This window comes from Antrostomus carolinensis, unplaced genomic scaffold (assembly GCF_000700745.2).
Source record: "Antrostomus carolinensis isolate BGI_N321 unplaced genomic scaffold, ASM70074v2 scaffold8332, whole genome shotgun sequence".
NCBI lineage: Eukaryota > Metazoa > Chordata > Aves > Caprimulgiformes > Caprimulgidae > Antrostomus > Antrostomus carolinensis.
The window spans coordinates 57,476-80,723 of NW_010300123.1; the positions used below are offsets into that span (position 1 = coordinate 57,476).

The 23,248-nt window shown below is 41.1% G+C and overlaps 1 protein-coding gene across 2 annotated transcripts in view; it reads right to left on the reverse strand.

The window, feature by feature from the left end:
• The window catches only part of MYH11 (myosin heavy chain 11), a 54,160-nt gene extending 38,726 nt beyond the window's left edge, over positions 1-15,434 (reverse strand). For both annotated transcript variants that reach the window (XM_010163019.1, XM_010163018.1), the window contains exons 1-3: positions 15,093-15,434; positions 10,385-10,541; positions 1,927-1,954 (exon numbers count right to left, since the gene is read on the reverse strand). In XM_010163019.1, coding sequence (XP_010161321.1) covers positions 1,927-1,954; positions 10,385-10,541; positions 15,093-15,434 — 527 coding nt within the window. The remainder of the gene's footprint in view (positions 1-1,926; positions 1,955-10,384; positions 10,542-15,092) is intronic.
• Between the last annotated feature and the right edge of the window lie 7,814 nt (positions 15,435-23,248).

Consider the following 23,248-nt stretch of genomic DNA (forward strand, 5'->3'; position numbering starts at 1 on the left):
AGCGGGAGATAGGCAGCAATAACTAGAAGAACACAAGAGTTTATACTGCTGCATCGCTAAACATGAGGTTTTGGCCGCATCCACAACTACTTATACGTGTATCCTTACATTTTTTTACAGTTTAGGTACCAGGCTTTGGAAAGTTTGTGTCTGTAGGTATTTAAAAAAAAGATCCCAGCTGATCAACACCATGAAGTCTTCAGTAATTGTTATATATTTTAGGCAAAAAGATAATTTCTTAGAATTTTTAGCAATTCTGTAAAATAATGCAAATTGCTTCCACTTGACAGCTACCCAGCTGGAAACCAAGTTAACTTTCTTCTTTCTGTACAGCCAAATAAAGCCAGCAAGGATGGTAAACTACTAGTGGTTGAAGTTGTGTACATTTGTTTTAGCTTGACTAATCTTTTTTAGTTTAAAAGACGTGTGAGCATTCTTTTAAGCTATGGGTCATGATACCCATCCAACACACAGCAGTTATTCTAAATGTCTCAATGAATCACTTACTGTGACTGTTTTCAAAATGAGAAACACATTTCATCCTCTCTATTCTATGTATTCCTGGTGTGAAACGCTTTAAGTTTCCAGCTTAGCTGGCCAGGTGAAAAAAAAGCATTTTCATATTTTATATATATTGATAGATATATGGTAGCTGTCAGAAATGGATCCTTTAATGGATTTTCATTAATAAAAGGCATAGATTTGCAAAAGAAAGCCCATTTCTTAAAAACTATAATATTCCAAAGTTAAAAGAAGATCTGAAGATTTACTAATGGAAAAATAAACTAAAGCACAGGAATAGAAGGAGGAAATGCATATCATGATCTAGTCTTCATTACCATGACATGTTTCTTCCTGGGAAGAAAGCGATGGTCAATTTTCATGTCATCGTTACATCAACTTTAGATTTATTTTTTGTATTAATGCATTTTTTGAGAGATTCTTGATTGATATACTTGCACACAATGAAATCTTGTTACAACAGAGGTTAGAACTATGCTGACTTTTCCAGTCAGCAGTGGCACTCATAAGTAACTGTATGGCTGTTGATCAGTCACAGTAGTATAAATACATATGCAGTCGGTCAGTAGCCCCATTTTTACAGATAACCTAAAACCAGTTCAGTTTGTGGAGCAGTAAGTTGTGCACAACAAAGCTTATTGCAATAAAATCACTGCCTGAGCCGTGATGCAGCAGCTGAACGCCCCACACTGGTGCTATCTGAACACTGGCAGGTCAAAACTCAAGGAGGAGGCCTTCAGCAAGCCGGGTTGCAGAAAAATCAGAGCGTTCAAAACTATTCCCTAAACCAATTACTTGGAGACTACAGAAAGGTCCAACCTGCACTGAGCTGCTGAGCCCTCTCAGCCAGCCCACCCCTGCCTCCTGCACAGGCTGCAGGGCTGGCCACTGCCATCAGGGAGGTACCAAATCTTCCCCATCCTAGCTACAGTACATGCAAACAGCACAAAACAGTAAAAAAGATTGCACTTTCCTACAATGACAACTGAATGAGGAAGTTATGGTGAGCTACCAACAACTAAAAATGAAAAGCAGTTCAGTAAAATCCAAGATGTTCTGTGTTCCTCGCTTTTCTCAGTTCCTCAGCTTCCTCTAGGAAGCTGTTAAAATCCCTTGTTCTCCCTACACAAACAGTTTTACAACCACACTCCCCAATTGTTCGTTGTAAACTCTTAAACCTCTGAATTCAGAAAGTCAATTTAAAGAAATAAGTTTGTGCCTCAAAGACTTCCAGTGGCACTCATACCTGCTTTTTATTTTACCAACAGGTAAACCTACTGGGCCTGGAGCTCAAGCTTACTGAAGGTGAGGAGAATACAGCAGTTCCATCAGAATCTGAATCAATTTTGAATAAAGAAAGACATTGTAATACTGAGATACACTAAAATAGATTGGTTTACTTACGTGCACAGGATAGACTGGTCTTCTCGATCTGTGAATAAAGAAAAAATTGTGTTAATTGGGAAAATGGCTATGTCCTGACAGAAGCACTTATATTTATAAGGATTTACATTGAACAGCCTAGACCTTCCAAAATCTGGTATCCATGATTAGTCGAAAGTACTGGGTTCACATGTTATTTAATTTGCCTTTCCATTTAAATAAGCATCTCTAATGGAAATATTTTGTACAAAAAATGAACAAAAGGTTAAGAGGTCAAAAATATGTTTTTGTAAATTCCATTAGAGATGAACTGTAATGAGGACAGCAAAAAGATCAAGCTCTCCATAAGAAGATTATAACTGAAAATTTCAAACCTCGAACTTAAGTTTTTACTATGCTTATAAAGCATGGCTAGTAGCCCATTTGAGACAAAGTCTGGACAGATAAGGCATCAAAACCTAAAATGTTTTAAGTTGGTCTTGCAAAGCTTTAAATTTTGAAAGCAGAGCAGTTCAAATACCCAAATAACGTACCCACCCCAATTCATTTCAAACTGAGACAACTTTTATCAAGAGGACAAGTAATTTCTCTGAGATGTCCTCTGAAGCATAAGATAAAACAAGACACTTTACATATTTTACAAGAGTGTGTCAATAAATACATAAGTATTCTTTATGCTTTTTACTATGAACAGGATCATGAAACACATTTTGGATCAAAATTTATGAAAATGTGGACCAAAATCTTAATTTCTACTATGTGAGGCATGGAAGAGGTTTCTGTGCAGCAGAGTCCAGTACACTGTAGTGCTGCAGCAAGTCTTAGGATTACATGCTGGTTCCATAACGTGCTTTTGCAGCATTCCTCCCTGCTTATGCTTTTGGAGACAGAGTTTCTCTTTACCTTCAAAACTTTTACACAGAATTTTCTACCAAAAGGGTGATCTCAGGCTAAGATCTCTAGGCTGTGATGGACAATGAACACCCACAGAGGTTTAGTAATATGCTCCACAATGATAAACTATTTTGCAAAGCTCCACTGAGGCAAGACATCCAGAAAAGTCTGTGGTAACGGGAGGCTTTACAATTTGCCCTCTGTGTAAAGATGCATGACTAGCGTGTTTGCTGTGATCAGTTCTGAAGTAGAACTGTGGGAATGGTCAAACTTTGGGACTGGTTGCCCAGAGAGGTGTGGTATCTCCACCTTTGTGCTGTTTGGAAGTAGACTTGAACAAGGCTCTGAGCAGCCCACCCTGGCATTGGAGATGGCCCTTTGAGTGAGGCTGTCACAGACTGCCTTGAACAGAGTGTAGAACAATCTTCTGACTTAGGAAAACACATTCCCAGGCAGGTCAAATGCATTTTTGAAAAGTGTGCATAGCTTACAAATCTGAGACAGATAATTAAGGCGGAAGCAAGTGTTTCTGTATGGTTTGGCATTATTTATCAGATGCAGAGCTAGCATTAGCCCAGTGGAGCCTCTTGTCAGAGGTTAAGATGTGAACCCCTTCCTCCTTTTGTTCAGCATGTGGGGTGACTAGCAGGGCTACCTGTCTGTTTGCTGGTCCCTATTGCTGACCCTGCGTGTAATAAATACCATGAGATAAACAAGCTTTCTGTGCTGTGTAAAGATAATGGAGATAAATTCGACCTATTAAGCTTGCAAGTTGTAATTGCTGCCTGGACCACAGCCAGTCTAGGAAAAGCAACAGAGGATTCTGCTATGGGTTGGATTGATATTAAACAATTGTTTTACTCCCAGTTCCTCAATAGCTATAACATTAACTACTTTATTGATCACTCACACAGCAAATGGTGCCACTTAACTGCTTGATTCAGTAAATTGGTGCAAAATTACTCATTACATTTCTATTGGAGATATTTGTCAGTGATCAGCACAGCATGATTCTTCCACATAAACATTTCAGAGGAGAGGAGCTGTGAACCATGTTTATTTTTCACTGCAGGATACGAGCTAGGCTTTCTTTTAAGTTAAAAAAAGTGAGAACACGGTAGAATTCTTGCTAAAAATACACTGTTGTGTAAATAGAAACCATGGGCATGTATTGATACTGCATCACAAACCCATAAATACCACAAAGAAAATAAAAGCAACTCCTTGATACAGAGTCACCAGTGGAATTTTTGAGCTGAGGGAACATTAGAAAAAGTTGGTCTCCTCCAAGCCAAGTATTTTCTTACTACTCTTTGCTGACTGTTGCTGCCCTTTTTGCTTCCCAGTAAGTGAAAAACCTCTCCTGAAGGTACCTCATAAACTGGCCCACCACAGGGTTTTGCATGATTGCGTGCGTATGGGCAGTATTGCTGAAATGTAAGAGCACAGAAAGGACTAGGAGGGTCAGAAGTGGCACCAAGTGCCCTCTGAGTTAGAGAACAGGCTGTGGAAGCCAAGCCTGAGTTACTGAATCTTTTTGGACTCGATCAGCCCAGCCCCTCATGCAGGTACAGGGAACAAATTATGCTGAAATGGGAATAAGAAAGAAAGGGGGGGGACCAGTGGGTCTTTGGTCCTGGAAGGACTCGAACTGAAGGCGGGAATTGCTGGGTGGTTGCTGATTCTCCAAGGATGACTTCTCGTGAAGCAGCACGGTGTGACTCTGACTGATAGCCAACTTACTTGAGAGGATTCTTGGAGGGAAAAGAAAGATTATTTATTTGCTTTCAGCTTTCTCTTGTAGTTTGAAAGGCTTCCAGGATTGGACATGTGCAATTTCCCTCTTCTCTGTAGGTGAACAACCCCATGGCATTCTTGCAAGCTTCTCTCTTGATCACTGGATTTAGCCCCTTCTAACTTCCCTTATGTTAGGCAGCCTTATGAGGTCTCAAAGCTTTCAGCCCTGCATTGCTGAACTGTGCAGCCTGTTGTGCAAAACCTCATGCTGACAAATTGTCCTGTGCCCATTCGTGGAGGAGAATTCCAAGTGTTACTCTATTTCCTTCAGCAGTTTTAAAAAATTGCAAAGGTAAAGATGAAACGTATCAAGAGATCTAATCCTATTCTGTTATGACTTGAGCTGCAGATACTGGTCTCATTTACTTTCCAGAGCTCTCCCATTCAACTGCTCCTATTTCTGTTCTGCAATATTTTATTCCAGAAAGGACTGTGCATTATTTTGGGAGTCTGCAACTCAGAAGAGAATGACTTGCATGAATAAAACTCCTTAAGCATAATTCCTGGGGTTTAAAAGGTAACAAAATATGTCTTCTAGCTTCCAATATCTTTCTAGTTAATGCCTTTTTAAAAAATTTGGCACTACCTGTAAGACTATCATATCCACCCCCTCTATGTCTATATTAGATATTTTGGTCATTTAAAAAAAATTATCCTCAATTTTTAATAGCACAGAGATCTACATTTACATTATCAAACCCACCAGCTTTCCTAAATGTGCAGTTGACTTTTTTTCCCCCCCTGGAATCTACTTAGCTTTTTTACCAGACACCTCCAGATTGCTTGTAAGAATCATATGTCCCTCTGTTCTTGATAGACCATCTAGCTCTGCTTAATCACAAACAAAATCAGATGGTTTATCGCAATGAAGCAGCAAGTTGGCAGCTTTACCATAAAAGGAAAAAAACAGACAGAAACCATGCTCCAACGCTTGCTTACTGCTTCTTTACATTTGTTAATAACTACAGTGCCTAAAGGGGACATTTCTGTACAGTCCTGCTGAGGACACGGTAAACATGTTTTTTTACAGCAGCCTCCTTTTCTAAAATCTTGGGAACTGTGTTTTCCTCCCAGTAACTACCAGGTTATTTGTTTTTCCATCTTTAACTCAAGCTTGAATAAAAATGGCTTTGCAGAAAATAGATAACCTTCTTGAATCTGCAGAAAGCTGTAATATATCTTCTCTATGATGATTTAATGCCAGAACACTTAATAAATCCTAATCACCCACATGAAAACTTTATATCTATTACTACTGCTACATAACCTGACTTTTCACATTTGTATTGTTTAACACTTCTTTGCTGTTTGCTGCGAGCAGGGAAGATGGCAGAAGGCAGCAGAATTATTCATCCTTACTTGACCAGTGTCTCAGCTTCATCATGACTGGCACTGATGCAGGAAGAAGTCATCCACCCACCTCCAGCTCCTCATCCTTGGTCTGCACTGCCCTCTCCTTGCTGCTGCAACCAGCAGCGTTCATGCAGCCACACTGTGCACCAGGATGGGGTCATCCTCTTTAAAACTCATTCAGTGAAAAGCAAGGAGTGGTTTTCACCTGGAGCAGTTTTGCCTCATAACTTCATGAAGACTGGTGCTGGCAGTGCAAGAGTTGGAAAGAGGGGATTGAGCTCTTGGTACTGCAGCTGTCCCACTGGGGAGCTACTTCCCCCAAAACACAGGAGAGAGAGGTAGGTACAGAAGCATAGGGTGATTTTTTTATGATTGAAGTCTCTAAGTGTAGTAGTAGTCAGCTAGTTTGTCTGTAAGGACAACCAGTAGGGCCCAGTTGAGAGTGGTAGCTCCTGGGGACAGATACATACACAAAATGCTCTTGTGGAATATTATATTCTCTTAGTCTTTTAGATTAAACAAAACTAATGTGGCTAAAGTTTATTCTTGTTCTGGCTGGAAATGAGCATCAGTGACTGTGCCCGGGCAATAATCATACTGCCTTAGTGATGTGGTAATCAGTAGATTCAACAAGACATCCAGCACACTGGTTTGAACATGAGATGGCATGACTGCGATTTGTAAAAGGGAGGTGCCCAGAACCACTTAAAACAAGTGGAAATTTTATCTCTGCCCAGACAGCATCTCGTGTCCTGTGAGATGTCAGCTTTTCTGCATATTTGGAAGAAAGTCCAATTATCTGATTTCTGTTAACTGTAGCTAAGTCTTATTACCAGAACAATTTTGATGTGACTTAAACATCATCTCTAATGAATACATTAACCAAGTAAGTCTCTAAAGCAGAGGAGGAGTGCAGTGTGCACAGCTCATGTTTTTTGCTGGATGTTTGTGCCAACAGAGGAGAGAGTAAGAATGTGAAGGGCTGTGATTCCCAGATGATGAGCCTGCAATAGGACTAGCGATCTGCAGACACTGAGGCTTGAATTCACTGAAAGATAAAGGTTCCCTGAGACATCTGAACAAGCTGATTGCTCTTTGCCAAGTGACCGTGGTCATGAAGTACCAGAATGTAATTCTTCAGTCTCATGGATCTAAGATATATTTTACTTTGGCAAGAAGAAACTATGCAAGTTTCCCAGATAAGGACCAATACTGAAATATCACAAGGAAAACATTCAGTGCCCTGATCCATGTTTATGAGTAAGAATTTTTGTTTATATTCCATTTGCAAATATGCTTACAAAAAACTATGAAGCTCTCTACGTCTGTATGCGTAGCGTGCACACACACAGTCATGTTGACGCCCACTTTCACCACTCCAAAGTGAATACAATTTGGCTGAATAACTATAGAGTTATTTTGAGGTTTGGTTTAGTTTTATGCACAAAACATGAATACATTTTTACAAACAAAAGCACAGCTTTAAAACCAGCTGGGGCCCTCTTCAGAGCTGGAGAGACTCCAAAATGGCATGTGCAAGTAAAGTGTGGGTGTCTAGGGCTTGTGATGCAAGCTCTTGTAGGACTGTTCCCCGGCTGCCATGCCAGCTGTGTGTGGTTAGGATGGGAGGCGGTGGAAGAGCATTCCTTTAAAGGTTCAACTGATGATCTATTCCCTCCTCTTCTTTTTCTACTTGCTCTCCCCCTCCTCTGCTGTCAAGAATTCCTTGCAAAGGGAGCATCTGAGTAACGAGGTATAAAACTTCCCCAAGAGTTGGTGGGGCCAGGAAGTTATTATGAGCATCCAAAAAGTGAATAGAAAGAAGCACGCACTCTTGCTGCCTCCTCCTTCCAGCACCCAGCCTGGGAGTCACAGCTGAACCCAGGCTGTTCTAGGTGCAGTTAATGACCACAGCGAAGGGCAAGCCAGCTCCAGTGGCTTCACTGGTGCTTGGGCAAGCATGTTAGGAAGGACAGGAGACAGTCAAAGAGAGGAAGAGTGAAAGAGGTCCTAATGATGCTGGGATCAGGCTGACCTATGCTGACACTATTTTCATGTTAAGCAGAAAACTCATGTACTGTCAGACCAAAACAATTCTGTTTCAGCATAGGATGTAGTATTATGGTTTTTTTCCTCTTTCCTGCAGATAGCTTGTAGCCCTTTCCTAGTTGGTTTTCCCCATCCCATTTTTAGGGATGCATATCAGTATTGTACACAGCTGAATGAGGAGAACACTACTAATGACCTGCAGGAGCCAGAAGCTTCTCACAGAGCTCCCGTGCAAGGCTTGCTGCTTAAATAAGGGATCTGAGGAAAGAAGACTGCTCTGACTTCAGGGTCTGCTCAGAGCCCTGGACAGTGCTGGATGCAGACCACAGAGTTTGAGATGATCTGGAAGACAGATACGTGACTGTGGCTTAGTGGGATGAGCTTATACCAAGTAAGTTTCTTATAACAGTGGTTACATAAAAAATTATATTTACTGAATGATGTTATTCTAAAAGCACCTGCCCCCTCAGTCCTAAACATATTCTATATGCCTATCTTCATGAATAACTCTGCTATTACAGTATGGAGGAAGGTCTGTTTTCAGGATGTCTTTTATTGTTGCTTTATTGATCCTTCTGTGCTGCACTGTAGCTCTGCCTTCTGGGATGCACTCAAATAAAGGAACAGAAATAGCTCCAGAAAAGAAATGTCATGTAAGCTATAGGAATAAAAAAGGTTGATATCATGAAGTAGATACCTAGTGCTCTGAACTCTAGGGTTTAGAGTTGAATTAACTATATTTTGAAAACTTGTATATCTGAAAATGTAAGATTCTAAAGTTAGGAACCTAAGTTATAATTAGTATTTTGAAAACTTGTATATCTGAAAATGATTCTAAAGTTAGGAACCTAAGTTATAATTAGGGAATCAACTTAAATAAGTAAATAATCTTTAGGAGCTTAATCTTCAGAAGTTCTAAGGATTTTGTTATTTAGATTATTTTGGTAGCATTGCAGTTAGTATATATGAGTACTCAGCACTTTTTTGGGGGGAAAGACCTGTTCTGATCCCTTTAATATCAATCACCATTGATGCGTCTGTGTGCTTGTACCAAAATGACGGGGATTTAACTGGTATTTGCAGTCAGCAGAAGTCTGTCTGGGGTCAGGCAGTTTAGACTGCCTAGAAGCTGATCTTATTTTCATTGTGGGAAAGGACTTTGTCTAGTTCAAGTCTTGGTTTAGAAAATAGCAGTTAACTATGATATGCCAAACTGACCACTTGTAACTTCTAGGAAACTCATCAGGTTCATATTTCAAGTAGAATGAGTAGAGGAGTACTGCAGTCCTTGTGATTACAATGTGCTGTGCACCTGGAGAAATGCCGTGCAATTTCATTTGCGTGGTCAGATGAAGTGCAAAGCAGTTTTGAATGGATTAATTTCTCAGTAACAATCACTGTTCTGTGTATGTATGGAATTATTACAAAGAAATCAATATGGGGTACTAATCTAGCTGCTAAACTGAAATTTCTAGATGCTGTTTATTGTTTTCCCCAGTCAGATCTAAACCCCATAAGACCTAAACCCTTAAATCCTTAAGCTCCAAATTGGGAAGCCCTAAGCATTAGGGCCAAGCCTGCGAACCTTGCTGAGCCATAGCTACCAGCCAGAATTTCTGCAGGATCGGGCCCCTAATGAGGGCATCTAAATTTCAAAGCATTTTGTGGAGTCTTGGTTTGCTAGAGCACCTGAGGTCGCTGCAAGGAGGCAACTGGTCATGTCCCTGTAGTCTGTAGGTGTTGCAGCCTCATACATTCATCACTATAGCTTTTTCATCCCCAGATTTATTACTTTTCCTTAGAGCAAAAATCCCTTAGTCTGTCAGTAGTGACTGCAGAAGGAGGAGAGCACTGTGAGTTTTGAAGGTTTTGTTTGCAGCATTTGGGGCCTGACTGCTTTCCCATTGCTGCTCTTTGCTATTATTGTTAAAGCAAATCTCAATTTAGGGCTCCAAAGCTTTAGACTGTAATGAAAGTAGCCCCAAAACATTACATGAATTTGCTTTGCTAGGAGAGAGAGAGCAGGGAGAACAACGCTGACAGATCCAGCAGCGCTAGCAGCTAACTTTGGAATAGTCTCCACTGGTGGAGTGGGAGCATTTTCCATGCCCGTATTTGCCAAAACTATTTGCTTGACTTTGAAACCTTCCCACATGCCTCAACACAGATGGGTAACAGGATTGTTTTTCCTTTTTGAGTCACAGTGTTTGTGGACTGCCGTTCCTGCCAAAGAATTCCTCTGAAACTTCTAGAAAGCCTGTGTCACCCTCCGTAACAGATCTTTTCTGGCTGTGTTTCTTGCAGGAGCACACGTGGAGTTTTAAGGTGTTTTCTCCCATGTTATTGTGCTGTGATTTCTGAGAACTGCAGCATTAAACTGGCCTACCTTGCAGCATGCTCCTGTAGGCTGTGTCGGCAATAGCGTAGATGTGGGGTGGCATCTCGTGTCTCTTCTTTCCCTTGTACATGTCGATAATCTTCTCTGAATAAATGGGCAGCTGTTTGTATGGATTTATCACCACGCAGAAGAGACCTGAATAAGTCTGCAAGGAAATTAAAATAAAAACTGGAATTAATATCATGTGCCAGGTCTAGCCTGGGAAACGCAGGCATTGGCTGCATTGAACTAACAGGATTTTAACAGATAATACTCTTTTGTATTCTGCCTAGTGTCAGAAATAAAGCAGCGATTTCTGAATGTACATGTATGGGTGGTTTCCAGGTGCATAAATAATTATTGCTAATAAGGAAACTGCTAGAAAGCATGTGAATTTAGCAATCTGTAGAAACGCCATGCTTTGATCTGATATTAGAGCTTCTTGACTTCAGTTATTTTCAGTACATAGTGAATCACCCTTATCTGTGATGATGTAACAACCATAATACTTAATAATATTTCTTCGTATGTGTATTTTCATACCACAGTATGCCCTCTGCTCAGGGACCTGTCAAATTTTGTAAACTGAAATCCTAGGTAAAAAGCTTGGATCAATATTAGAAGAAGGCCTTTTATAAAAGATTATATGAACATCATATAACAATAATGATGGATGAGGGTCCTTGAAAAAAAAATATTATTCAAGTTCCAAATAGATGTCTTAACAGAATAGTCATGCCTTCACTGCATGACTATTTCTGTTAGAAATTTTAAGGAAAAATGTGGTTTCTGTTTACAGTTTAATTAAGGTATTCATATAAAAATATTTACATAAACAAGAACATGGGCTGCCTGCTGATAGTGGGTTTTGTTAGGTTTTCTCCTTTATTTTGGAAAGCTCCAGCTTTTGACCTGGAAGCAGAAACAACAGCATGTAATACTAGATGGTGAGCTATATATCACAAGCATTTACTAAGAGTAAGTAGTTTGCAAGGGTTTCCCATTTAGAAAAAAAAAAAAAGTTTAAACCCCAAAATAAAAAATTACAAATTTAGGAGATTATAATTGCAGAAGTATTGGGATATTTAAGCTGGCCTATGGCTGTTAGTTTTAAAACTATGCCAATTTTAAAAAACTGAAATCACTAAATTATGTTCTTTCTAACTTAGGCATAAGTGGGTTTGGATTTTTAAAAATTTTTTTAATTGCCATGCTCTGTGAATGAGTGCTTTGTGGTGTGCCACTGCTTTGTGGTGTGCCACTGCTTTGTGGTGTCCCTTAATCTCTGGGCTGTGCCCAAGGATGGCTCAGGCTGCCTTGGTTCCCCCATAGGAAGCAGTGCAGTGCAGGACTGTAAAATGGCATCCGGGAGGCTTGGATCTGGGCGCAAGGATTTCCCTTTCCTGACCATAATAGGAAATGGCACAACACGGTCTCGGCACAGCCTGAGCCCTTTATATGGTATTCAGCAAACACGGTGAGAGCATCCATCAGCCTCCAGCAGTGAGGAGCAGGTTGGGTGCTCCACGCTGGGCCGTGGGATCTCTGGGATGCTTTGGGTGGTGATGAGGACCTCTCCTTCTGTTACAGTTTGTGACTACGTTTCTGTGGTCTCAAGTCAGACAACAAGAAAATCAAGCTCAAGATCTTTGCCAGCTCTCAGTATCTGTAAGCTAAACCCCTTGATGGGGAAGATAGATAATAACTGTGCTGGATTTTCGTTTATGCTGGAGTTCAGAATGAAACTCTGCTGATTGTGTCAAATGAACTTTAGTGCTGCAGGGACAGTACACTTGAAAAGTGGCAGTTTTTTATCCTAGAATGACTTGCCACACACAGGGCTGTTTGCACACCCAGTCATACAGTAACATACCTGTGAAGAACTAACTTTGGGGCACAAGAAGCAGGTTACTAAAGCAGGGCAAAATCCTGAGCTCAGGAAGCTCAGGAATCCCCACTTCATCAGACTGTGACTGATACCTTCTCTCACCTTGGGAAAGTTGACCAAGACCTCTTGGTTTCACTGATTGCAGATCTAGGTATCTGCTTTGCAAGGACTCGGGGAAAACTGGTTAATATATGTGATGCTTTGAAGCGAGCCAGTTGGCTAAGCATGTGATTGAAAGTGGGGGGGCTTGAAGCTCCCATGCTTTAAATTATTCTCTCTGGGGCATGGTCTGTCCAGAGAGATGGGGGGGAACCCATGGCTGTATCTCTCCTTAGAGAGTCTGGAGACAGAACATGGTTTGAGGTATCTTGGGGATAATGTCCATAGGAGTGCTGAGCTTCTGTGTCCCTTGGGCAGTCACTGCTGATGGTATTTAAGAGAACGTGCTACAAATACACACATCTATGTTTGTCAGTGCGTAAGTTTGGGCAGAGGATTCCCCCTCTCTGGTTCCTATATGCATATATAGTTTAATGTAGTTAAAAAAGCATTTTGCACTGTTAGGCAAAGATAGAATTAGTAGTGCCTATGAGTACAGGCACAAGAAACTCTACTCTCAAATCCACTGAACTTGTCTTACTATTTTATTGATGTTTATATAACCATTTTTGGTCTAATTTGTGTGTGGAGAAGGCAGATTGTTTGTTCTGAGCAATGTGAAACATGAGTTAGTGGTAACACAATTCTTGCCCTTCTTTCTTAATTATCTGTGATGAAGAAAAAAAGCCAAGGTGTTTTTCCAGTGTACAATCACTATGTGAATTTCTGCACTGAATCTTTTTATTTCATAATATTTAATATAAATGGAAGGGGCAGATGGTTTTTTTTGGTTGTTTGGGGTTTTTTCCCAACTAGGTTGACTTTTTTCTTTAGCAGAATTGACAATCTCCATTTGTGTCAGTGATGTTCTAAAGAGGAAAATGTTAAGGTCACGTTTTCTTTGTATGTGTGGGACTCCAAGGGGGGCAGTGTAGGCATTGCATGGCAAAGCCAGGAGATGGTTGTTTACAGTTAATTTCTTCAAGTGGATGAGAACAAAACCTGAATCCTGTTTAGATGCTCCTTAGTTACTTAATTTTTTTAAAAGGTATGTCAGTGTCTAGTAGGGCAACACTGTGCAAGGCTGGAGAGTTTTAAGCAGTTTTTGCTTACTGAAAATACTAATAACTTGTTGCAATACAAGTCAAAATAATTTCTTTGTAACTGTTAATTTACCACCATCTTAAAATCTAGTCTCTTGAGAAAGAAAACTTAATTTCAGGTACACTTCCATTTATGTCTCCATGAAAAATTCTTTGATTTCTAATTACATTGTCTACTTTTTGAAAGTAATTTCCTCTCCCTGTAAAAAGTGAAAGTTCCACAAAATAAATATATTGGGAATCCTGGAACACCTATGCAGAGTGTTGCTGAGAACAACAAAGAAATAAACCCTACTCATTTTATCCCAGTATTCCTCTATTAATTCTTTTTAGATCTTGAAACAATGCAGAACATTTTCAGTCAAATTCCATTTTAGTAATTAATGCTGCATATAATAGCACATATATTCACCTGCAAACTTAAAATCCAATAAACTCGAATTCTGAAAAGAAGGAAAGTCTAGCTTCTTTCAGGAATCTTAATGATGTGCATGTTAGTACATTCCTGAAGGAAAGATCTTAAGCTTAACTCTTTTAAGTTATGTGCAACAATTAAATAGTTCCTTTGTTGTGCTATATATGACTATCTTATTTTCTGCTTCATTTCCTACTTTCCAATTTCACATTCCTCATATTAATAACGAGAGCTCTACTCCTGCTTCTAAAACCTTGTTTCTTAAGCTCCATGCTTTCTTTCAGTCATCAGTGGTCTGTCATGCAAGTAAAATTTTAATAAATGGAAACTGAAGATTATTTTTCTGCAGCACAGCGCAGGGATTCTCCATGTAAAATCAAAGATAAGAGCTAAGTTCCATGGAAACTTTCTAGGCTTTCTTACTGTGCAGTTTGCTTACTGCTCATACAGATAGATTACGGGGTTATTAATGTCAAAATGCACTTGTGTTAATATACTTGTGTGGACTGGAAGACTGAATAATCTTGGCCCTAATTCACGTGAACATAGAGATTATAATTTGTCCAGGTTTACCTGATCTGTAAATTGATCAACAAGGGGAAAAAAAAAGTTTTAGTGGATGCGTGACTTCAGTTCAGTAACACACTGGAGCATATGAATACTCTTACTTGAATTCCAGTGGGTTTATTCATTTATGCAAACATAAGGTTATATTCAAGCACCCACCAAACCAGAACTTGTCAGCTGCCTTTCAGTGGGAGTTTTGCCTGAGGAAAGACTGCATGATTTGGCTTTTCTGTATGTTCTTTTGCAAGTTACTGGAAACTTGTTCATGTTTACATTTAAGTAATTCAAAAGTCCCTATTGACTGATTGATTTATTTCAAAGCAGCAGGACAGAGGTTGCTCAGGTATCAGAGAGTACTTTCTGAGCCAACAATATCCTTTCAGAACTATCAAGCTTTGGGGAAGAAACTTTCATGTATTTTAATTAAGTAAAGAAGAAGTTACTAAAGATGCAGGAGAGTCACAGAGCATAAAGTGAACTAAATACATTTTTGGCTTGAGATGCCACTGCTGAGGGGTGAGTACTTGCATGGCAGTGTTATGTGCAAGGACTGTATCCCTGACAGTGGGTGGGATCCACCTCATTCATGATGGGACATGGTAGCATGCAGTAGGAAATGCCATGTGCATGTTTGATTCTACTTACATAAATTAAACCTGAGAAGTATCTCTCCCTTAGATTGTGCAGCACTGAAGCTTCATTGAGGCAAGTCAGCTCTGCCATGTCCTCCACTTTGGAGAACTTTGGAGGGTTCATCTTCTGGATGTCATCCTTGCTCAGTGTTACTTTCTTTCCATTTTCTGCCAGTTCAACTGTCACCTCATCCCCTTTCTCTTCCTTGATACTTGCTGCTTCAAATCCATGTTTCTCTGATGGAATCCAAACCAGTCTCTTCGCTGACCAGTCAGCCTGGGCAAGTGGGTTGTTAATGAAGTTTTTGTCCACAAAGAGGAATTTCTCGTCATCGCTGAGAGGTTTTTGAGCCATTTTGACTCAGTAGACACCTGTAGAGGAAGCAAAATACTCTACTTTAAAGAGAGGCAAATGTGGAGACATTCCAGGCAAAACACATTTGTCAAATCTGCCACATGGTAGATCCAAAGCTCTATAGGTCCTGTGTCATATCTCACATTCTCATGCAGATATGTTTGGGTGCCAGCTGAGATGCCTTAGAGTATCTGTGTTTGGATTCCCATTCCTTTGTTACTGTGTCTGAAATCACCTAAATCAAAAGCTTCGTGACACTAAAACAAATCAGGACAGCTGGGCTTATATACTTTATTTTGTTTATGTTGTACTGAAGATCAGAGAGAAAAGTAAGGCATAACTAATGTCTGTGCGATGAGACTGTCAGGACTGCACCAAGACTACCAGCTGAACAACTTGCTGCAGCCTCCTCTCTGGCCCATCACAAAGTTAATTGAATTCAGATACACAAAGAATTTGTCATCACCCAAGTACTGTTTGGTGCATACTGAAATATCAGTGTAATAATGAAATAATTAGTAGAATAACAGTTCCCAAGCTGTGTTTCAGAAAGAGCAGAAATGAACTTTTCTTGCAAAGGACTATTTCCAGTCACTCTAGTACCATTTCATTTGGAGAAGTATAAGATTCAGAAAAGGTAAAAAGAATAAAATAAAATTATCAGTACTGCTGATGAAGGAGAAGTAATTTAGAATTATCCCCTTTCCGTGGTTCAGACAGTGGGAACTGATCATTTATGAAGGGTAAATGTCTACCACATGAGAGAGAGAAGAAATCAAACAAGCCTGGAAATTGCATCAGCTATTAGATACTCTGAGCCATGATGCTCAGATTGGAAGGTTGATGCATCTATGTCATGCACATGCGCGTGGATGAAACAGCATCATGCAGTCACACTTGGATAAAGCAGCCGATGTATCTGCTCTGTAGGTGAGAGCAATGGGAGGGTTTTGGCTGCTCTGCACTGTGTTTGAGAGGCAGGAGGCAGCTTCTTTCCTGCTCTGGCTGTTGGAGGTTAGGATGTAGCTGCAAGAGCTTTGCTGATCACACTGGAGCTTTCATAAGTGTTCTGCTCTGTCCTATGGGACACACAGCTCTAAATGAGGAAAGGAGTAAACAGAGAACTTCTTGTGGTTTGCTACAGGGCAGAGAAAGAGTGGTGCTAATCAGGAAACCTTCCATGCAGCGGAGCAGAGAGGAGAGTTGAGGAGGAGCTACAGTGGGGAGAAGGGAAGAGTGTGTGCCCAAGAAAAACATCTCTAGGAGACAGAGGCTGTTTCATTTCCTTATTGAGAATGAATTTAATATTTACAGCATTCAAACAAACGTGAATCTTGAGGGAGTTGGAGAACTGACTACTAAAGATGTCAGCAATCAACTCATAAGCAGAACAATATTTGTAAAGACCAAGCTCTGTGGTATGTAGAGCCAAATGGACACCCTGTGCTCTGGGAGAATCAGAGATTGGTTTCCAAATATTTGTCCCTGAAGCCTTCCCACAGATTAATGGTTTCTTGCAAGGCCAGACTGTGTGAGGGGTCTGAGAGAGAAGCATGGATCATGCAGAAGGTGACATAAAAAAAACAAAACTAGGATTTTAGAGGCACCTAGGAGAGTTAGATGATATCCCACTGAAATTCAGTGGAAATTAGATGCCCTAGCTTCTTAAACTCCCTTGACAATTCTCTCATCTAAAAAAAACCCCCCCAAAACCCCCAGCTTTCCTCTAAACATGCTAATTCTAGAGCTGCCAGCCTTGCCTGCAAACCCATAACAGGAAAATTCACCCAGGTTGTCCATGCATGCACAACGTGCGTGGTGGTGTGGGTGAACAGGAGGGAGACCCTAACAGCTTGGCTCTGGGCATTGCCACCAGCCCGAGCGCGGTGTTCTCCGCCATCGAGGCTCTGCAGGGAGCTCTGTAGGATGTGGCCCTTCGCTCGCTCCCAGGGGATTCTTGGAAGAGAGCTGCAAGAGGAAACTATTTGACCTCTGTGCGGATTAAGGCAGAAAATGTTCCCTCGTTGCCAAGAGGGCTGGTAGAGCTGCACAGTTCCAATAATGGAGATGGTATTCTCTCCAGCTGAGCTTTCCAGCTGGCGGCCGCAGAGTGAAGCTGGCCGGGCAGGGCAAGGATGGGAGGGCTGCCCCATCCTGGAGCTGCGGCTCCAGGAGCAGAGGCCTTGGGGAGCAGCAGGGGCCTGCTATGGCCTCTGTCCTCTGGCTGCGGTAGCAAAGGGCAAGCCATGTTCTCTGCCCCACTGCCTCAGCAGTGTGGGAGGAACTGCTGCAGCAGTGGAGTGGGAGGATTTCAGTCCATCTTAGGCCCAGAAGAGAAAGCTATATGGTCATCCTGAAGCATCAGAAGGTTGGATCATGCTGCCCGTGGCTAAGTGCCGAGTGACAGCACATTCAAATCAATAGGAATTTGGTATTGCTGTCAGAAACACCAAAAATTAGACTGAACTGCAGAGCCGAGTTTCACAGTGTCAAATCCTGCTACTTTGAGGCTGCCCACAACTGATGATGGTGAAAATCAAACCGACGAATCATCCTGACCATCTGCCTCAGAAACCCAACTGAAGACAAACAAAGCATGTCACCAATGGGACAACCCAAAAGTTCTTTGCTGTTTTGCTGCCCAAGGACCAAGATAAAGTGCCTTTCCTTGTTACATGCTAAGTCAAAAACATCTTCCACAGATTACAGCATGAAACAGAGAGCTGGTCTGTCTGTATTCTACTACATTCTCCTACTTCTTCCTGCATCTAAAACTTTCTGCACCTTATTATTTAAATTCAGTCTTTTTTAAAGTGAGGTGAGGTTGAAAGGTATAAGAGGTGGCATGAACTGCAGAGCTGGGAAATACAAGGTTCTAACCCCTAGATCTAAGCACTATGTTTGACTGGTAAGAATAGACCCCCTACAAGAAATAGGGAATAGACAAACTGCGCTGGATATTTTAACTCCTCTGAAACACAATGAGGAGAAAACATAATTTGTGTAAAAATAACTTTTCATGACTGATCCTCTGGAATCTGAGGCTAAAGTTTGAATAGCAGCTGTAGTAAAAAATAAGAGGTAGTTATGAAGTGTGGATTAATAAATATTAACAGGTTAATAGATTAATTAATATTAATTAATGCATATTAATATTAAAAGAAGGTTTCTGGATGTAAGGTAGAAGATGAGCTCCACAAACTTGGCTAGATTTGTCCTAGTGAAGTGCTGTGCACTGAACTAATGTGCTGCTGAAGCTTTCTGATTAATAATTGGCAGTAAACATTCTGGTCTGTCTGAGACTGAACTGCACTGGTCCAGCATAGGATTGATACTGGGGAAATGGGTCAAGGGGAAAAATTAATAACTGCCTATTGAGAAGATTCCCTGAGAGGGCAAAATTTACTCCTTAACTGGTTCCTAGGTTTCAGCTGTAGGGCTGGCTGAGAGAAATGGAGATCAATATCTCATCTGTGCAAGAGGTGGTGAGAGGTTCTCATCCATTCTCTTAGGTAGGTGATAGCCCAAATCATGTACAGGAGTAAATACTTTTTACTCAGAGATGAGCTAGCCTGAGGAAGGAAGGAGGGAAAGGGAGGAAAAACAATCACAAAAATACTACTGATAGGAAGTTTCTTGCCTTAAAAAATGTGCCATATTACATTAAACTGGATCCATCTGTTATACTTGTCTAAACCGCAAATGCGCACGTACACGTGGGCATGCATACTTCCACAGCTTGCTTTCTGTTCCTCCTTCTGCTGTCCCACTGCAAATATATCTGGCTGATCTTCACTGTCTTTTCCCTTATCATGTCAGTGACAGAATCAGTTTATCCTGAGTATATTATTCCAAGGACAAAGTATAAATATCTCCAGGAAGCGCACTTTAATTAAAAGGTTATTGGCCAAGCAGAATTGCCTCCTGGGTCAGAGCTTAGAGGGACTGCTTTTCTCCTAATGAGAAGATAAAGGACACTTCTCCCTTCCTCTGCAGGATATGCATGTCAGTATAAAAGCTTATTATAGCCGTACAGGGAATAATTATTAGAACAGAGGAACATATAACCAAATATGTGAATTATTTTCAAACACAAAGTCCTTCTCTCATCAGTGGCTTCTTATGAAAAAGTGTAGCAGTAAGCTGCTACTTGACTCCAACTGCATTTCTTGGGCTACTGTAGTTCTTGACTATGTTCTTTCCAGGTTGCTTATCTTTTACTTTTCCAGTACTTAACTGAATTACCCAACTGAGCATTGCTTGAAAAAAAAGAAAATCTAGGGGTGAATCTTAATCTTGTGATCTTCGTTTTGGAACTGGTTCCCCAGCACAGTTAGCTTTGCCATGAGCACTGCTGCCAATTCCTCCTGGCCTTTCACCTCTTCCCACTTGTCACCAGGACCACCCCTCAAATGCTTACTCTCATCATGGACATTTTCATCTGAACATGGAGGTATTGTCAGTACTGGTTTATGGTTGTTCAACCATGGAAGAGGGCAAGTCTGTATTTTAAGAAAGAACATTTTCATTAATTTCACAGGGCTGGTTGCTTTTTGTGTGATTTGATTTTTTTTTTTTTTTTTTTTTTTTGGTGTATTCTCCATGTACTTCAGTCAAATTATCTGTAAGTGACTTGGTCTCCTTTCAGATCTTCTCACTTCTGTTAATGCAACTTACTACATAACTCTGATTAAACACTTGATAGCTCTTTTAATACTCCAAAGAAATTGTCCTAGGTACCTGTGTTACAAACTGTAAAAATCAGAAAAGAAGGAAAAAGACTTGAATTGCATCACCTGGGGATAAATTCCCCTTATCTGGAAAATACCAGCTGTTTCAAATACCCTCAAATGTCATTCTATTAAGTAAATCAGATTCTGCATATTCATTAGAATTCATAAAGGATACATATTTTAACAGGACTTGCACAAGTTGGAAAGCTCTCTCTAGCTCTTGGCTTCTTTTAAAATTAACATACTTAAAAGAAAAGCCAACAGATTTGCAACTAATAAGTCTCAGTGAATTATAAAGAGTCGGGATCCTCTGCGTCCATCTATGCACGCTACCATATATGGCGATGTTCTTCTCAATACTAGCTGTTCCACAAAAATGTAATGATAACAAATTCAAAACAAATACCTTTTAGGGACTAGCGTGTCAATTGCAAATGAGATAATAAAAATCATTGTTTACATCTAAGCGAATACAGCCAGAGGAGTATCGTGTGCTGAACTGAAGTGAGTACTTAATCAAGCGCTCTGCTCTCTGGGGTTCATCGTTTTAGCCTCTGTGTTAGTGGCTTGAGAGAACTGTGAACTTTGGGAGTTCAGAGAGTCAGTCCCTCCCCAGCATCTTGTTGCAAACTGCCTGGCAGAACAAAGCTCTGTGAGAGGTGGGTTTGTTTTTAAGCAAGTGCATTTTAGAAAAGCTTTTATTGAGAGGTATGTATTAGATAATAACGACAATCCTTCTGATTTCCTTTATATATAAAATATCTCATGTTGCATCTTAATTGTGCACACACACATACACCTCACATATATATCAGCATTTTTATAGGTGTCCATGCACACGTATACATATATATATATATGCGTGTCTGTGAAAGAAGCCAGTGAACTTCTGGGCTGACACTGAAGCTGCTTTCTATACTGCCATCTACTGTCGTCTTAATTTATTCACAGTATTTTGGTAAAGTTAAAAAGTTTGTTGCTTTATTTTTCCTTTAAGAAAAAAGGCATGTCACATCTGAAATTACTCAAATTAGTGTAGTTCAATGAATTATCAGATTAGTTTTGCTTAAACTTTATTCCTAGCATATTAAAAACATACATATGTAATACTAAGGCATTTTGGTAAAAATGTTTCCATTTCTTCTTTTAATTTTTAAGCATTTTTCCTGTTTAAAGAACAAATAACGGACAAACTAATTATTTTATTCCATTATACTTTCTTTAAGCAGCATGGGAAGTGCACTAAGGTCCTTTATTAGCACTGGAAAAGTAGAAATACTTAAAGATCAGAAGCTCAGGCTACCAGGCTTCTTCTTCTCATGCACATGCGAGGCTTAGTCACAGCGGGTACCTGGCACCATCCTGCACTGGGCAGCACCTTGCGGCTGCATTGCTGCTGGTGTGGAGCGCAGCTTGTGCTCTGCAGCCAGTGCCTTTATGGCTCCATTTGGCAATAGCAGTGTTAGAAGTGACTAAGGAACAAGCTAGAACATCTGTGCACATTTTCCAACACTCGTGGTCTCTAATGCATTTTAAATAGAACCCAATCAATAATAGAGAAATTGCGATAAACCAGTTAGGCGTGTCCGATAGGTCTGTTCCTATTTCTAATTTGCACACTATCTGCAGGTTAATTCTCTGAATGTGTTTGTAAAGCCCATAATAGCTAGCATGCCAGACTGCTCCATCCCAAAGCATGGGCAGCCCCCAGCCCCATCCCCAGCCGGGATCTCCAGCCCCTGCGGTACTTACAGGCGTTCGATTAGGGGAGCAGAGAGTGAATTGGAGAGTCGGGAACCTGTTCAGCCACCAGCTGGGACAGTCCAAGTCCTCGCTGCCTTTGCAGCCTCCCTATATAGAGGAGGAGAATCTTGTCAGTGGGGAGGGGCCCTGGAAACCACATCCTGCTGGAAAATCCTCTCGGTACCTGCATTAAAAAAGACAGCCTGAGCCAAGGATCTCATTCCCAGCAGGGCCTAACCCTGGGCTGCTGCCCCTGCCCCAGGACGCTTTTTAGGGAAGTGGGCTGGTCTGGCTTTTGGAAAGGCATGAAAGGGATGCCCCTCGCTCGAAACGAGGGGGCAACTCATAAGTTCAGAAGTTTTGTTTTTTCCTAGGGTGAAACTGTTTGGCTAAGCAAATGGACCTTTAACTCCTGCCTGCCTTAGTGGCATCCTCGCCCCTCATGGCCCCTGCCTAGGAGAAGGACAAAGATGGTCCTGTGTGGCACAGGAGGTTTCCCACCCACCATCAGTGCATTTTCTTGGAGCAAAGATAAATCCCTGAGTTCAGGGGCTGCTTGGGAGAGGAGGGTTGTTCCTAACACAGTGGGGATGTGTGGGTGGAGGCTTTGCTGGCTCTCCATGTGTTTATGTGACATCTGGAGCCTGGGGCTGGTTTAAGCCTCCTTTGCCCCTGGGGAATAGGACGGTCGTTTCCCACCTCCCCAGCAGATTTGCCAAAGTTTCTTTTGCAATCCGGTGTGCAGCTCAGTTCCTGAGAAAGGACTGTAAATGCTTTTTCATATATAAGAAATACCTCCCTCTGTCCGTAAAAGGAAGAAGAGAAGCGATAAATAGCTGAGGGGGATCAGTCCCCGGGGTGCAGTGGAAAGAACCGGCAGCAGGCACCATGCACCGGTGGGGAGAGGAGGACAGGGCACTGGGAGCCAGACCTGCAGGGGTTAGGGAGTGATCTGCTCCTTGTCAAACCTCCTTCACACCCCTCAAACCTTCAGTCCCCAGCTGTCCCCCCTCCTTTCCTCATTAGTAGCCAACAGCCTTGTGCAGTAGGACCTGTGGATGGAGACATCCCAAAAAGGGAAAGCTAGGATCCTCTAGGAATTCCCATCAACGTGCCAAACACAAAATACCGAAACAACCCCCTCTCAGCAACAGACTAAATATGGTGTATACCCAAAGGATCAGAGCACAGTCCTGGGTGAAATAATTTTGCTTGACATCCACAGCCCTGTCTTCTCTGGAAAATAAATCCTCCTGGGAAAGATGGATGAGGGTCATATTGATCTCTGCATCCTAAAAAAATACCTATGAGTGGAGGCTGGGCTGCGAACCTATGCTG